Source organism: Palaemon carinicauda, chromosome 34 (assembly GCF_036898095.1).
Source record: "Palaemon carinicauda isolate YSFRI2023 chromosome 34, ASM3689809v2, whole genome shotgun sequence".
Lineage (NCBI taxonomy): Eukaryota > Metazoa > Arthropoda > Malacostraca > Decapoda > Palaemonidae > Palaemon > Palaemon carinicauda.
The window spans coordinates 78,125,253-78,142,008 of NC_090758.1; the positions used below are offsets into that span (position 1 = coordinate 78,125,253).

The 16,756-nt window shown below is 41.1% G+C and overlaps 1 protein-coding gene across 5 annotated transcripts in view; it reads right to left on the reverse strand.

Annotated features, from left to right (window-relative positions):
- Positions 1-797: 797 nt before the first annotated feature.
- Positions 798-16,756, reverse strand: part of LOC137626497 (insulin-like growth factor 2 mRNA-binding protein 1) — a 58,228-nt gene continuing 42,269 nt past the window's right edge. For all 5 annotated transcript variants that reach the window (XM_068357528.1, XM_068357527.1, XM_068357526.1 and 2 more), the window contains 5 exons: positions 13,711-13,989; positions 11,947-12,138; positions 10,720-10,818; positions 4,557-4,700; positions 798-3,535 (listed from right to left, as the gene is read on the reverse strand). In XM_068357528.1, coding sequence (XP_068213629.1) covers positions 3,440-3,535; positions 4,557-4,700; positions 10,720-10,818; positions 11,947-12,138; positions 13,711-13,989 — 810 coding nt within the window. In that variant the 3' untranslated portion in view covers positions 798-3,439. The remainder of the gene's footprint in view (positions 3,536-4,556; positions 4,701-10,719; positions 10,819-11,946; positions 12,139-13,710; positions 13,990-16,756) is intronic.

A 16,756-nucleotide genomic window follows, 5' to 3' on the forward strand; every position in this document is an offset into this window, starting at 1 on the left:
GTTTAATAAAATTAATAATAAAGGTTTCATATATATATAAATATATATAATCATTCGTAACAATGTCGACCGCACGCAGCCGAGTGGGAGCCGACGGTTCAAATCCCTAATGCGTACATACTACTACTCAGGCCTGATGCATAAACACCCTGAATCAAACACACCCTCATCAACTTAGCATGGGCATAAGTGCTGAGGTGGTGACTTGGCCAGGGCCTTCATATTTCTCGTATGTTACAGGAGCCCCAACCATACCCACTACCACATCACTTGCGCTCTCCGCTAACAGAGGGAGAGGCGGTCGCGGCAGCAGCCGGCGGCGCAGGGCTACTGGAGCTGCCTCCGACCCTGCTGCTGCTACTGCCGCGTCCACGTCGTCTCCCCCTGCACTGGCGAGTGGGAAGAAAACCAAAGCAGAGAAAATATTATTATCCTTTTGCTTATACAAATGCAATGCAAACAAACTATTAATTGTTAAATGAGGAGTTATTCAAAAACGATTCCATTCTGAAAGGGAAAAATGAAGAATAACTTTCTTTCCACCCGCAAGTCTTCAAGTGCTTCACAAATTATGTCAAAAGTGAACCATGATGGGTAAGAATTCCTCATACGTAATCTAACATAACAGCTAAACAAACTGATACTATGAAAAAGGCCCTTTGGCTGAATACTAGAAGAAAAGGATTCTGAAAATTGCTAAACATCTGGTTAAAACAGCTCAGATTAATTTGAATGTGCCACGAGGTTCGAAGTAAAAATGGTTGGGTTATTTGACGGATCCCAAAACTTTGCTAAACTTTTTATTTTTTTTTCTCTTGACTATTATTATCATTCTTTCTTCTAGCATCCAGACAGAGGGCCTCGAAATTTGTCATCTGAAAAGGTAATCTGTGAGGAAACTGTCACATACACTAGCGCAAAAAACCAAGTGCTGTTTAATCAGACGACTAATATGGTACCACTGGCGATATGGAACTCAAAGCAATACAGTATTTTAGTACAGTACGATTTTTGTGAGTTATACAGCAAATTCATTATGGATGTATTCCAAGTTTTCTTCAAAAAATTACCAATTGTCACTTTCAGTCCAGTGGGAATACAGGCAAACAGAGCGTCTACCAATCTCTGCACGGGGGCTTTTGCGACTTCGACTCTGACACATTGCCGAAAACCAGCTTGGCTGAAAAAAGCCAATCAAGAGGATAACAACATTTACATTTAACACAGCCAATAACACTTCTAGTCAAACAGGAACCTAAACTAGTTGACAACGATGCTCAGAGTCGAAGTCTTGACAGTGGCCCCGGGGTTACAGGAATGGCGCCCTGGGTATGGTATCGTTAACCGCTACGTACGACCCACGATGAATTGATTCTCTCTTGGCTGCTTAGGGGCTCCCACACACACACACAAACACACCCGAAGGTGCAACTCTATACTAATTGGTCACTGAGATGCATCGACAAGAGCTCCAAACAGCTTGTCGTCGTTAGCTTAAGCAACCGCGTTGTGGGTATATAGCTCACGTTAACGATACCATTCCCAGCGCTACGCATTCTTTGTCAACGGGAGCAAATGGCAGCAGTTTTAAAACCCAAACCACCCCAGGGAGTTTGTGATAAAACAAAATACAGTACAGCAATAGCCTATAACATTCATGCAAAATTCTCTACTTCGAGACTGTCACACAGAAAGGTATAGAACACAATCGGCCGTGTAAGAAAATGATCCGTATCCAGTACAGTACAATTTGGAAGTCTATTTCCAATCAAAATTTTCACTTTGGTAATTCGTACATAAATCTACCAATTGAATTTTGGAAGCCGATTGTGCGGTATACCATGTTAACGGCAAGAGATTGCAACCATTCCCCTTATTACAAAGTAAAACAGATTTTTTTCTGGTGCTTCCTTTACAGAAATAAAGTAACAGACAAGGCTTATCTATAATAACACAAACATTTATTTTGAAGAAATATGCATGAAAAAAAAAAAAGAAATTCTCTGGGGTATTCTGGGCACTGACAGTTGGCGTAGGAGTGAGGTAGCACATGTGGGGCGGAAGGGCGGAGTGTGCCAGAGACCTTCCAACCCCACGTTCACAGACAGCATGCAGTCGGCACGCGGTAAGCAGGCCTGTACTGCATGAATAAAAAAAAAGAATCAGCATGTCACCTGAGGGGTATTTCAAGGTATTCAATGTTCATTGTATTACAAAATCAGTGGGCATTCTATATAGAGTATACGTTTATTTCCTGTTTTTGCATACTTTTGTTTTTGTTTATGTGAGTTCGGAAACTTGATCCCCTGTAATTTTAATTTCTTTGACTTCTTGTTACAACTGTGGATGTCCACCGTTACGGAGTAGCGGGAGATATACTGCGACTCGAGCGTGTAGCCGAGTTTTTCTGATGATGAGTCAGCCTATAGGGTCTAATGACCTAAAAGAGTGTTGGTACGTGGAGAGCGCTGACGAAAAGGCTTTTATTTTTTTTTTTTTATATAGCATTTTCCATGCTATGATTTATAATATCTTCCTTCATTAAAAAAAATTTAACAAAAATTGCTCCAACAAGGTACAAAAATAAACTTTGTTATAACTTTGCGTACAAAAAAGACCATATTATAACCATGGTCCATTATATTCCACAATATTTTGTACTAGTTAACTAAACAGCGGAGCCCTGATATCAACAGTGCCCACACCAACTAGACGAGCAGACACCACGAGCCAATGGGCTTTTTATCGTTGCCTGGTGTACCATGACTCGCCTCTTTACCGACCGCGAAATTGACTGGTGGGGTCGGCACGTGTACACAGGGGGTCAGAACTCAACACAGGAGCCTCAGGTGTGCACCTACAGACGCACACTTTAAGCCTAAATGCGCACACATGCGTGCACAAGCGGCTTGTTACTACAACAATACTCTCTCTCAGTCACAACTCATTCTGGGACCCAGGACGGGTGACGGGCGATCCAAGTACAGTATACACATCACGCGCAAAAATTGGCAAAAACAAAAGGTCGCATCATCACCTCTCGTTCATCTAGTTACAGGAAAGGCATTTTTACTATTAAGCAAGTCACATTTTTGCCATGAACCAAATCATTTTTTCCTCTATGACAGAAACAAAAAAAAAAACAGAAAAGACCTACGAGTACATCAACGCAAATCAATTTTAAACTACAATGCAATACTCTACTCGAGACTCTTCCCCCTGAGATGCGTGATGCGTTCTCCAGGCTCAGGTCAGCCGGCCTGGGCCCCAGAGGCAAAACAAGCAAGCAGGCGAGGTCAAGTGAGGATCAGCCGCCAACACACGCAGTTAGTCCTTTTGCTCCAAAATCTTCTCTTTGGTATTTCGCTTGGGGCGCACGGGTCCTCCTAGCATGCCAGCGGAACTTTTCTCGAGTCGATCATCTTTTTCAGCTGCGACCTCACTGCATCCGGGATGTAGAGGGTCCTCTGCTGCCGCGCCCACTGCTGGGAGCTGTTGACATCTGGATGATGGCTCTAATGCGGCGTTGGGCAGACTGTTGGGGAGGGGGGAGTTACAGTGGAATTAGTACACACATGTCATCCTCTGCAGTTCATACACTAAGGGCCATAGCTATCATGTTTATGACCAAGTTTAAAAAGGTAAATATGCAATACTGTACAGGTCCTAAACCTACAAACATTTAGGAGATACAAACAAATCCAAATGAAAATAACGGATAAAATAAAGAAATACAGTACTGTAATAAAATATTTTATAATCTAATACAGTAAGAAAAACAACATTTGTAACAACCTGATATCTATTTCATACGAAACCTGACTATTTGGTGATTCTTGTAGCTGGAAATCATAGGCATGGAATTCAGGTTAGGCGTTCCCTGGGCCAAAATTTAACAAAATTGGACTTACAAAATTCTCGGAAACAATTAAGTTCGTAAGTAGCGAACCTTCCGTACTGTATTTTAAAAATATTTGCCCAATGAACCTTTATAAATCTAATCAAAAGAAGATTAGCAGATTCATAAAATGGGGATAATCATAGGATATTAAAATGCCTAATTAAAGTCCACTAGCATCAACTAAAAACCTTCGTAATGATTTAAAGATCCTTTGACCACAATAATAATATAGAAATAAATCTTGGTGATCATGTCGAATTACTGTTACAATAACTATTATATGTAACCTTGCTTAGCAAAAATTAATGCACTTGACATTGTTCTATATTAAAGCTTGTATGTTAAGAAAATAACGTACCATGAAAAATTAGCCAAACCCAATATGACCAGTGAAGATTGTGTGTGTATATGTATATATATGTATATATGTGTATATATGATAAATATTGCACATTTCAATGTGTTTTTTCATATCTTAAATAAGCCATATATTTAAATATGAAAAAAAAGCAAAGGTGGATGGACTGTATCAAGGATGACCTTCGATCAAAGGGATTAACCGGTGATGAAGTGTGGGACAGAGGTAGATGGAGAACACTGGCCAGAAACATCGACCCCACAAGTGTGGGAAAAGAAAAAAAAATTATATAGTTACCTGTACAGAGAAGAATGGGCCTACAATGTGGACGGTAGTATCTTCAGAAGTGGTGGAGCCTTGCTGAGGAAGCTTTATAACTGAACCTGTCTGGCGTTGGAGGTCGCGGACATTCTGGCCCCCTTTGCCGATTATTCGGCCAACCTAAAAAAATGAAAAATAGGAATGAAATAAAATAAAAAATTAATAACAGCTATTTCTATATTCACCTGGTGTTCATATGGCGCCTCTCTCTCTCTCTCTCTCTCTCTCTCTCTCTCTCTCTCTCTCTCTCTCTCTCTCTCTCTCTCTCTCTCTCTCTCTCTCTCTCTCTCAGCTGGTTAAATGTAGTTATCTACCTTAAAACTATATAAACTTCAACTGGTTCCACCTGTGTCCTCTATTGTAATTTTGTGTTTCAGTTCTATAAAAAAGGGATTTTGAAGAAGGAAAAATCTATTTCTGGGGAGAGACCTGTGACGGCCGGTGAAAAGGTCCTTCTTTACACATTTCTGATATAAATCTTCCAAATATACCAGAGAAAGATAAAAGCATGGAATGCAGAGGTTACTACCCTCGCGCGAGCACCTTGTGGGTGTCGTGTATACATCAGGGGCGTGTGAAAACCACTATTCACAGGCTGTCTTCCATTTAGATAATTCCTTCATCAAAGGGAAGGGCCGTAACAAAGGCCCTAGAAACCACACTTGGTCCACGCCACTGACACCTAACACGAACGAATAACAGTTGTATAGAACGTATTTCAATCCCAATTCCTGTTATCAACGATTATCTTTTGCCGAAAAATATATCCATATATAAGTAACTCCAGGTTTATTTTAGGGAAAAATACAAATTATCTACAAATTTGTCATCTTCAAATATCTATTCAAGTAAAAGATTAAAGTTGCAAAATAAAATTGGTTTTTAAATAAGGGGAAAAGCCATAGATGACTATGCTAGTTGATAAACAGGGGACACAAGAGGACTCGGTTTGCCGATGGCAGGTGCCAACATTTGCAGCTGATAACAGGGGACACAAGAGGACTCGGTTTGCCGATGGCAGGTGCCAACATTTGCAGCTGATAACAGGGGACACAAGAGGACTCGGTTTGCCGATGGCAGGTGCCAACATTTGCAGCTGATAACAGGGGACACAAGAGGACTCGGTTTGCCGATGGCAGGTGCCAACATTTGCAGCTGATAACAGGGGACACAAGAGGACTCGGTTTGCCGATGGCAGGTGCCAACATTTGCAGCTGATAACAGGGGACACAAGAGGACTCGGTTTGCCGATGGCAGGTGCCAACATTTGCAGCTGATAACAGGGGACACAAGAGGACTCGGTTTGCCGATGGCAGGTGCCAACATTTGCAGCTGATAACAGGGGACACAAGAGGACTCGGTTTGCCGATGGCAGGTGCCAACATTTGCAGCTGATAACAGGGGACACAAGAGGACTCAGTTTGCCGATGGCAGGTGCCAACATTAGCAGCTGATAACAGGGGACACAAGAGGACTCAGTTTGCCGATGGCAGGTGCCAACATTAGCAGCTGATAACAGGGGACACAAGAGGACTCAGTTTGCCGATGGCAGGTGCCAACATTTGCAGCTGATAACAGGGGACACAAGAGGACTCAAGTTTGCCGATGGCAGGTGCCAACATTTGCAGTTGATAACAGGGGACACAAGAGGACTCAAGTTTGCCGATGGCAGGTGCCAACATTTGCAGTTGATAACAGGGGACACAAGAGGGGACACAAGAGGACTCAGTTTGCCGATGGCAGGTGCCAACATTTGCAGTTGATAACAGGGGACACAAGAGGACTCAGTTTGCCGATGGCAGGTGCCAACATTAGCAGCTGATAACAGGGGACACAAGAGGACTCAGTTTGCCGATGGCAGGTGCCAACATTAGCAGCTGATAACAGGGGACACAAGAGGACTCAAGTTTGCCGATGGCAGGTGCCAACATTTGCAGTTGATAACAGGGGACACAAGAGGGGACACAAGAGGACTCAGTTTGCCGATGGCAGGTGCCAACATTTGCAGTTGATAACAGGGGACACAAGAGGACTCAAGTTTGCCGATGGCAGGTGCCAACATTTGCAGTTGATAACAGGGGACACAAGAGGACTCAAGTTTGCCGATGGCAGGTGCCAACATTTGCAGTTGATAACAGGGGACACAAGAGGGGACACAAGAGGACTCAGTTTGCCGATGGCAGGTGCCAACATTTGCAGTTGATAACAGGGGACACAAGAGGACTCAAGTTTGCCGATGGCAGGTGCCAACATTTGCAGTTGATAACAGGGGACACAAGAGGACTCAAGTTTGCCGATGGCAGGTGCCAACATTTGCAGTTGATAACAGGGGACACAAGAGGACTCAAGTTTGCCGATGGCAGGTGCCAACATTTGCAGTTGATAACAGGGGACACAAGAGGACTCAAGTTTGCCGATGGCAGGTGCCAACATTTGCAGTTGATAACAGGGGACACAAGAGGACTCAAGTTTGCCGATGGCAGGTGCCAACATTTGCAGTTGATAACAGGGGACACAAGAGGGGACACAAGAGGACTCAGTTTGCCGATGGCAGGTGCCAACATTTGCAGTTGATAACAGGGGACACAAGAGGACTCAGTTTGCCGATGGCAGGTGCCAACATTTGCAGTTGATAACAGGGGACACAAGAGGACTCAAGTTTGCCGATGGCAGGTGCCAACATTTGCAGTTGATAACAGGGGACACAAGAGGACTCAAGTTTGCCGATGGCAGGTGCCAACATTTGCAGTTGATAACAGGGGACACAAGAGGGGACACAAGAGGACTCAGTTTGCCGATGGCAGGTGCCAACATTTGCAGTTGATAACAGGGGACACAAGAGGACTCAAGTTTGCCGATGGCAGGTGCCAACATTTGCAGTTGATAACAGGGGACACAAGAGGACTCAAGTTTGCCGATGGCAGGTGCCAACATTTGCAGTTGATAACAGGGGACACAAGAGGACTCAGTTTGCCAACATTTGCAATGATGGTTGCTTGGTTCTCAACAGGTTCCCTCTGAAGCTCGTAATAAGGCCATTACAGCTATTATCAAGCTTACACGGACGGATAATGATCTTCATAACCATTCCTTTTACCAATTTTCCCGTTTGTGAATTGTAAACGGGCAAAGAGCCATTTGGCAAAAAGGGTGATCCTAGCCTAACCTGTTCCGTTTCCAATCCTAGGCCAACTCCTCAAGTTGTGCCTAGCAGTTCTGAAATACCATTCGGTAAGGGTTCTGTTGACACCCCTGACCAAATTACTCAAGGCCAATCTATTGCAAAATCAGATTATTTCCGCAATCCGGTTGTCTCCATATGACCACAGGATTCCAAAACATCCGACTGGATAGGCAGTCTATTATTACTATTATTATTATTACTAGCTAAACTACAACCCTACTTGGAAAAGCAAGATACTATAAGCCACAGGGATCCAACAGGGAAAAATAACTCAGTGAGGAAAGGAAACAAGGAAATAAATAAATGATAAAAGTAATGGACAATTTAAATAAAATAGATGACCGCGGAGGTAGCAGCAGTAGGGGATTCAGCATTATGAAGCTTCATCTGTGGTGGATAATGTGGGAGAGTGGGCTGTAGCACCCTAGCAGTACCAGCTGAACTCGGTTGAGTCCCTTGTTAGGCTGGGAGGAACGTAGAGAGTAGAGGTCCCCTTTTTGTTTTTGTTTCTTTGTTGATGTCGGCTACCCCCCAAAATTGGGGGAAGTGCCTTGGTATATGTATGTATGTATGTATTATTACTAGCTAAACTACAACCATACTTGGAAAAGCAAGATACGATAAGCCCCAGGGATCCAACAGGGAAAAATAGCTCAGTGAGGAAAGGAAATAAGCAAATAAATAAACGATAAAAGTAATGGACAATTTAAATAAAATAGAACCTAGTATCCCTCCACCCACTCAAGTATGCCCTCATGAAAACGTTCCATATAGCAATCTAAAAATCTACATGCCAATCTTCCACTGTGAAGCAATACTGATGGAAACCCAATAAATTGTAAATAAATTTATGAATTTGGGCCAGAAATCCTAGCACTGGGGCCTGGGAGGCCCTTCACGTGCCTATGTGCAACAAAACGAAAACCCTATATTTGTAGTATGAAGTGTAAGTTACAGGTTGAACAGCAGGAAGGAAAAATGAACAGGTAGACTGCCAGTCCAGTCTTCTGTTTTGGAATTCACGAGTGTTTCATTATAAAAAGGGACAATGTCATTTTTTAACGAGTCTTGAATGACTATGGAAACTGCGTTGTGTATGAAGAGAAGAGCCGTAGACGACTGAAAAACGTATGGCTGGGGACCGATTCTGACTTTACAATAATAATATCTGAAAGGTTTATTCTGTCATTTCTGTCATGGGAAAAGGCTTATCAATTGTCTAGAATATGTAAAAATAAAACTATGAAATTTACATTCTTTACATTTAGCTTTATCTGTGGTAGATAACGGGGGAGGGTGGGCTGTGGCAACCCTAGCAGTACCAGCCGAACTCTGTCGAGTCCCTTGTCAGGCTGGGAGGAACGTAGAGAGGAGAGGTCCCCTTTTTTGTTTTTTGTTTCATGTCGGCAACTCCCCCAAAATTGGGGGGAAGTGCCTTGGTATATGTATGTATATACATTTAGTTTTAACAATAAGGCAAACCCTGACCATTTTACAAATGCCTAATACATCACTACTAATGAAATGCAAGATATATATACATTACCAGATTTCTCTTAATTGTACACAAAAATGGAAATATCTAATTGAGCAAATTCATTGAATAAACTAAACACTTACGGTTTGTAGAAGGAGAGCTCGTACCAACCAATCACTATGGTATGATAATTAACCCCAGATAAACAAGCCTTGTAGTTACTAACGTAAACCCATACGTTATGGTTAAATATATATACATATACCAAGACACTTCCCCCATTTTGGGGGGTAGCCGACATCAACAAATGAAACAAAAACAAAAAAGGGGACCTCTACTCTCTACGTTCCTCCCAGCCTAACAAGGGACTCAAATGAGTTCAGCTGGTACTGCTAGGGTGCCACAGCCCACCCTCCCCCGTTATCCACCACAGATGAAGCTTCATAATGCTGAATCCCCTACTGCTGCTACCTCCGCGGTCATCTAAGGCATCGGAGGCAGCAGCAGGGCCTGCCTGAACTGCGTCACAATCGCTCGCCATAAATATAAATATATAATTAAGTAGCAACATAAAAAAATTTTCCTCGGTTAACTCAGCAAATTTTATCTGTAATGAATAAAGCATCATTTACATGCACTGCATGTCTAAGAATATTCCAGAAAATAGCTTAATTTTTCTAAGAATAGGAAGCTAAAGATCGAACTAGGTTGGGGAACGACAAAATGATTGCAAAGTCCAAAATTCACCAATTTAAGCGGAAAGTTTGGGCAGGATTCACCGAGAGGCACTGGTGATTTTTGACAATAAGGGACCCAACACAAGAATCTAATAAGTAAAGGTATTGCAATCTAAGCAGAGCACACAGAGTAATTAAGAACCTCCCCCATTTGTTAGGGAACAAAAAACGATAGTTATTATAATCATTATTACTAGCCAAGTTGGAAAAGCAGAATGCTATATGCCCAAGAGCTCCAACAGGAAAAGTAGCTCTGAGGAAAACAAATAAGGAAACTGTGTGCCTGAGTGTACCCACAAGCAGGAAAACTCTAACCCAAGACATTGGAAGACCATGGTATAAAGGCTATGGCACTACCTAAGACGAGAGAACAATGGTTTGATTTGAGTGTCCTCATAGGAGATCTGCCTACCATAGCTTGAGTCTCTCTTTACTGTTACCAAGTGGATAGTAGCCACTGAATAATTACAGAGCAGCAGTTAAAACCCTTGAGTGAAGAATTTTTCAGTTATCATAAGTGTTGTCAGGTGTATGAGGAAAGAAGAGAATGTGTAAAGAACAGGCCAGACATTTCGGCATATGTGCAGTCAAAGAAAAAATCTAAGCCCGTCAAAGGACCCAAGACCACTCTAGGGGTAGTAGGGAACAATAACAAATTTGGGACATTCTAAGATGAATATGGTCTGGTTAAGTAACAAAACCTCGCTATTCACTACAACAGCGCAGTTTCTCTCGACTAACCTGCGACGATGGAACTATGATTTCTACTGTTAACCGCACGTCCTCTACTCCAACGCCGTATCCTTCTTCTCTTATCTTCTCAAAGATAAGGAACTGTGCCTGTAATGGAAAGATTTATATTAATTCCAGTAATGGAAATGTTATAGAGCAAACGATGTTTATCAATGCTGTATAGTGTTTTACGTATAGATAATTGAATACAATTCTAAGGACGATATCAATATTTCAATAGTTTACACAGTCCAAGGAGGTATAATACTTGAGCAGTCTTAGAATGGACTTGAAATGTCTAGTCTATATTGATTTAATTTGAATTTTATCCTATAAATTTCAGAATACTATAGTAAATTTAAACTAAACAGGAGACTTTATTTACCAGATGTATAATACTTTAGCACTCATAGAACAGACTTAAAACGTGCAAGTCTTACTATGATCAAATTTGAAATTCGTAATATAAATTAAGTCCTACTGTAATCAAATTTGAATTTCATAACATTGTATAAATTCAAGCAGACCCCAGGTATAATATTTGAGCATTCTTAGAACAGACTTAAAATGTTAAGTCCTACAATAAATTTAAGAATATAATGAGTGGAAACTAACAGTTGGACCTTATTTTCGAACGATAAAATACCGATCGATATACGATCAGTTCCTGAAGTAACCCAGGGTTCCCCTTGCAAACGAAACTGGGAAACCAAATGGAGATTGTAGCGGACTTTCAAACGGTTGTTTGTGCTGTTTAAGTATTTATTACTCTAAAGATTTGGGTGTATGTAAATAATGTTTACCCTTAAACTAGCATTAATATGTTTACTGTCTATTTGCTAGTGGTTGCTTCCAGGCTGTTTATATTTTAACGTTTAGTCTTTAGTAGCAAGGTCTGACTGACAGACCATAAGTGAATACGCTCTTGTTTAAATTTGGATAACTTTTTACATATAGTAGGGTGGAATTTGTGAGTGATAGTGATATTTACTGTATCAGTCACTATTAAGTTGTATTTTGTTGTATCTATTTTATTCTTTGCATTTAAATATTTTGTCTTTATTTTCGTTATACCATAAGCAGTTCGTATTTTGTCATTACTTTGTGCAGTTTTATTTGTCATTTATTTTGTGTTTTTTCTTCTTTGTAGACTTCACCGAATAAAGAAAATTGGTAGAAGTGGTTTTCCTTGACTTGTGGAATCTCATCGTTGTCCAAATTAGAGAATAAACCTACCTTCCACTGAGCTTCGGGGGTGCCGACGATAGTTACTTTGCGTTCAGTCTGTTCGGTCGGTCGACCTTCTTCCTCGAGCGCTGCAATTTTCACGGAGGCTCCGCTAAACCGAATAATGTTACGAATGTGGGAACCTTTCGTGCCGATGATTGCTCCTACGGCTGAATTGGGGATGTAGAGATAGGCTGTTTCCTGGAAAAAAAAAATGTTTACAGTATTTGTTTACGAAGAACTGCGGTTTTATCTGTCGACTAAACCAGTAGAGAAATTAACCCTTTTACCCCCAAAGGACGTACTGGTACGTTTCACAAAAGCCATCCCTTTACCCCCATGGACGTACCGGTACGTCCTTGCAAAAAAATATAAAATTTTTTTTTCATATTTTTTATAATTATTTGTGAAAATTCAGGCATTTTCCAAGAGAATGAGACCAACCTGACCTACCTCTCTATGACAAAAATTAAGGCTGTTAGAGCAATTCAAAAAAATTATACTGCAAAATGTGCTGGGGAAAAAATAACCCCCTGGGGGTTAAGGGTTGGAAATTTCCAAATACCCCGGGGGTAAAATGGTTAAAAAAGGTTTACAGTATCTTATATGATTTGAAAAATTCTCAATCGACTCATACCAATCTGTCCACAAGAGCCTAGAGATATTCCCATTAAAAATTAAACTTCGTTAATACAGTATATAGTTAATCAAACATTTTAAGGGAAAAAGTAACAATATAAATTTTTTCTTAACTCTTAATTTATGAAAAGAACTCAAGAGTTTTTCTCAAATTTATTGACTAAAGCTTCAAATCCTGATAATTCCAGAGAAACTACAAATTTATTGTATACTCAAAACATTAATTTAGTAAATTATATGCTCAAACTATGAATTACCATAAAAAATCAAGAAAATATAAGACATTGCTAACAGCTGTACGTATAACCGTTACTTATGATAGGTTGTTAAACATATTAAGAAACGGTAACACCTATTGCAATCTAATCTAGACAATACTTTATTCCTAATCTGCATAAAACATGCCTTAACCCTTTTACCCCCAGGCTACTTGGAAATTTCCAACCCTTAACCCCCAGGGGCTATTTTTTCTCCCGCCCATTTTGCAGTATATATTTTTTAAATATCTCTAACAGCCTTAATTTTTGTCATAGAGAAGTCAGGTTGGTCTCATTCTCTTGGAAAATGGCTGAATTTTCTCAAAAAAATATAAAAAATATGAAAAAAAAATTTTTATAGCATTTTTTGCAAGGACGTACCGGTACGTCCATGGGGGTAAAGGGATGGCTTTTGTGAAACGTACCAGTACGTCCTTTGGGGGTAAAAGGGTTAAAAAAGGGTATGCCCTAAAAGTCATTCTAATCAGTATGCCGGTTCTAGATGTTAACCCTTTTACCCCCCAAAGGACGTACTGGTACGTTTCACAAAACTCACCCCTTTACCCCCATGGACGTACCGGTACGTCCTTACAAAAAAATGCTATTTAAATTTTTTTTTTGCATATTTTTGAAGATTTTTAGAGAAAATTCAGGCATTTTCCAAGAGAATGAGACCAACCTAACCTCTCTATGACAAAAATTAAGGTTGTTAGAGCAATTTAAAAAAAATATACTGCAAAATTTGCTAGGAAAAAAATAACCCCTGGAGGTTAAGGGTTGGAAATTTCCAAATACCCTGGGGGTAAAAGGGTTAACTTTGCATCAACCAAAATAACAGTTTGATTAGTGGTCACAAATTTACCTCGGAATCACTTACTTCGCACACTTCAGCCCCGTGAGGGCCTTGACCTTGCTGGATAGGAGATGGATACAGTGGAGGGTACGTGGTCGGGGAGGAGCCGTACATGCCCATCCCGCCGCTCGTGCTGGTGCTGCCGCGGGGAAGTCCGAAACCCACGGTCGACATCATGGCCATCGGATGCAGACCGGGGAACATGGCGCTCTGGGGTGCGAAGGCTTGCAAATCATTTTCATAGCTTGACCTTAGGCGTGAACTGATCATGTTTTCCGCTACGGCTATGTCATCGATGTTGCCCTGCGATGGTGAAGAAAAGCAAGCAATTTAGAAGTACATACATACATACATATACCAAGGCACTTCCCCCAATTTTGGGGGGTAGCCGACATCAACAATGAAACAAAACAAAAAGGGGACCTCTACTCTCTACGTTCCTTCAGCCTAACCAGGGACTCAGCCGAGTTCAGCTGGTACTGCTAGGGTGCCACAGCCCAACCTCCCACATTATCCACCACAGATGAAGCTTCATAATGCTGAATCCCCTACTGCTGCTACCTCCGCGGTCATCTAAGGCACCGGAGGAAGCAGCAGGGCCTACCGGAACTGCGTCACAATCGCTCGCCATTCATTCCTATTTCTAGCACGCTCTCTTGCCTCTCTCACATCTATCCTCCTATCACCGAGTGCTTTCTTCACACCATCCATCCACCCAAACCTTGGCCTTCCTCTTGTACTTCTCCCATCAACTCTTGCATTCATTACCTTCTTTAACAGAGCCATTTTCCATTCTCTCAACATGGCCAAACCACCTCAACACATTCATATCCACTCTAGCCGCTAACTCATTTCTTACACCCGTTCTCACCCTCACCACTAAGTTCCTAACCCTATCTACTCGAGATACACCAGCCATACTCCTTAGACACTTCATCTCAAACACATTCAATTTCTGTCTCTCCATCACTTTCATTCCCAACAACTGCGATCCATACATCACAGTTGGTACAATCACTTTCTCATATAGAACTCTCTTTACATTCATGCCCAACCCTCTATTTTTTACTACTCCCTTAACTGCCCCCAACACTTTGCAACCTTCATTCACTCTCTGACGTACATCTGCTTCCACTCCACCATTTGCTGCAACAACAGACCCCAAGTACTTAAACTGATCCACCTCTTCAAGTAACTCTTCATTCAACATGACATTCAACCTTGCACCACCTTCCCTTCTCGCACATCTCATAACCTTACTCTTACCCACATTAACTCTCAACTTCCTTCTCTCACACACCCTTCCAAATTCTGTCACTAGTCGGTCAAGCTTCTCTTCTGTGTCTGCTACCAGTACAGTATCATCCGCAAACAACAACTGATTTAACTCCCATTCATGATCATTCTCGCCTACCAGTTTTAATCCTCGTCCAAGCACTCGAGCATTCACCTCTCTCACCACTCCATCAACATACAAGTTAAACAACCACGGCGACATCACACATCCCTGTCTCAGCCTCACTCTCACTGGAAACCAATCGCTCACTTCATTTCCTATTCTAACACATGCTTTACTACCTTTGTAGAAACTTTTTACTGCTTGCAACAACCTTCCACCAACTCTATATAACCTCATCACATTCCACATTGCTTCCCTATCAACTCTATCATATGCTTTCTCCAGATCCATAAACGCAACATACACCTCCTTACCTTTTGCTAATATTTCTCGCATATCTGCCTAACTGTAAAAATCTGATTCATACAACCCCTACCTCTTCTAAAACCACCCTGTACTTCCAAGATTGCATTCTCTGTTTTATCCTTAATCCTATTAATCATTACTCTACCATACACTTTTCCAACTACACTCAACAAACTAATACCTCTTGAATTACAACACTTATGCACATCTCCCTTACCCTTATATAGTGGTACAATACATGCACAAACCAAATCAACTGGTACCATTGACAACACAAAACACATATTAAACAATCTCACCAACCATTCAAGTACAGTCACACCCCCTTCCTTCAACATCTCAGCTTTCACACCATCCATACCAGATGCTTTTCCTACTCTCGTTTCATCTAGTGCTCTCCTCACTTCCTCTATTGTAATCTCTCTCTCATTCTCATCTCCCATCACTGGCACCTCTACACCTGGAACAGCAATTATATCTGCCTCCCTATTATCCTCAACATTCAGCAAACTTTCAAAATATTCCGCCCACCTTTTCCTTGCCTCCTCTCCTTTTAACAACCTTCCATTTCTATCTTTCACTGTCTCTTCAATTCTTGCGCCAGCCTTCCTTACTCTCTTCACTTCTTTCCAAAACTACTTCTTATTCTCTTCATATGACTGACTCAGTCCCTGACCCCACCTCAGGTCAGCTGCCCTCTTTGCCTCACGTACCTTGCGCTTTACTTCCACCTTTTTCTCTCTATATTTTTCATACTTCTCTATACTATTACTCTGCAGCCATTCTTCAAAAGCCCTCTTTTTCTCTTCCACTTTTACCTTCACTCCTTCATTCCACCATTCACTGCCCTTTAGAAGTAATTTTTTTTAACCACAATGAAATCCTATCCTTGTAGATCAAGAGAGGCTGTAAGGATTTTAAGACAAAGTAATTGGCATGATGTGCATCTTAATAAAGTTTGTAAGTGAACACTTCAACCCTGTGATGAAACTTGGCATACAGTATAAAGACTAAAAATTGGGACTACAGTCATACAACGGTTATTACCGTACTATTATTATCATTACTTGCTAAGCTAAAACCCTAGTTGGAAAAACAGGATGCTATAAGACCAAGGGCTCCAAAAGGGAAAATAGCCCAGTGAGGAAAGGAAATAAGGAAAAACTACAAGAGAAGTTTAAGAACAATAACAACATTCAAGAAAATCGTTCACATATAAACTATAAAAATTGAAAATAACGAGAGGATAAAAACTTCAAAATAACAAGAGAAAGAGAAACAAGATTGAATAGTATGCCTGTGTGTACCCTCAAGCAAGAGAACTCTAACCGAAGACAGTGTTAGACCATGGTGCATCAATAAAAT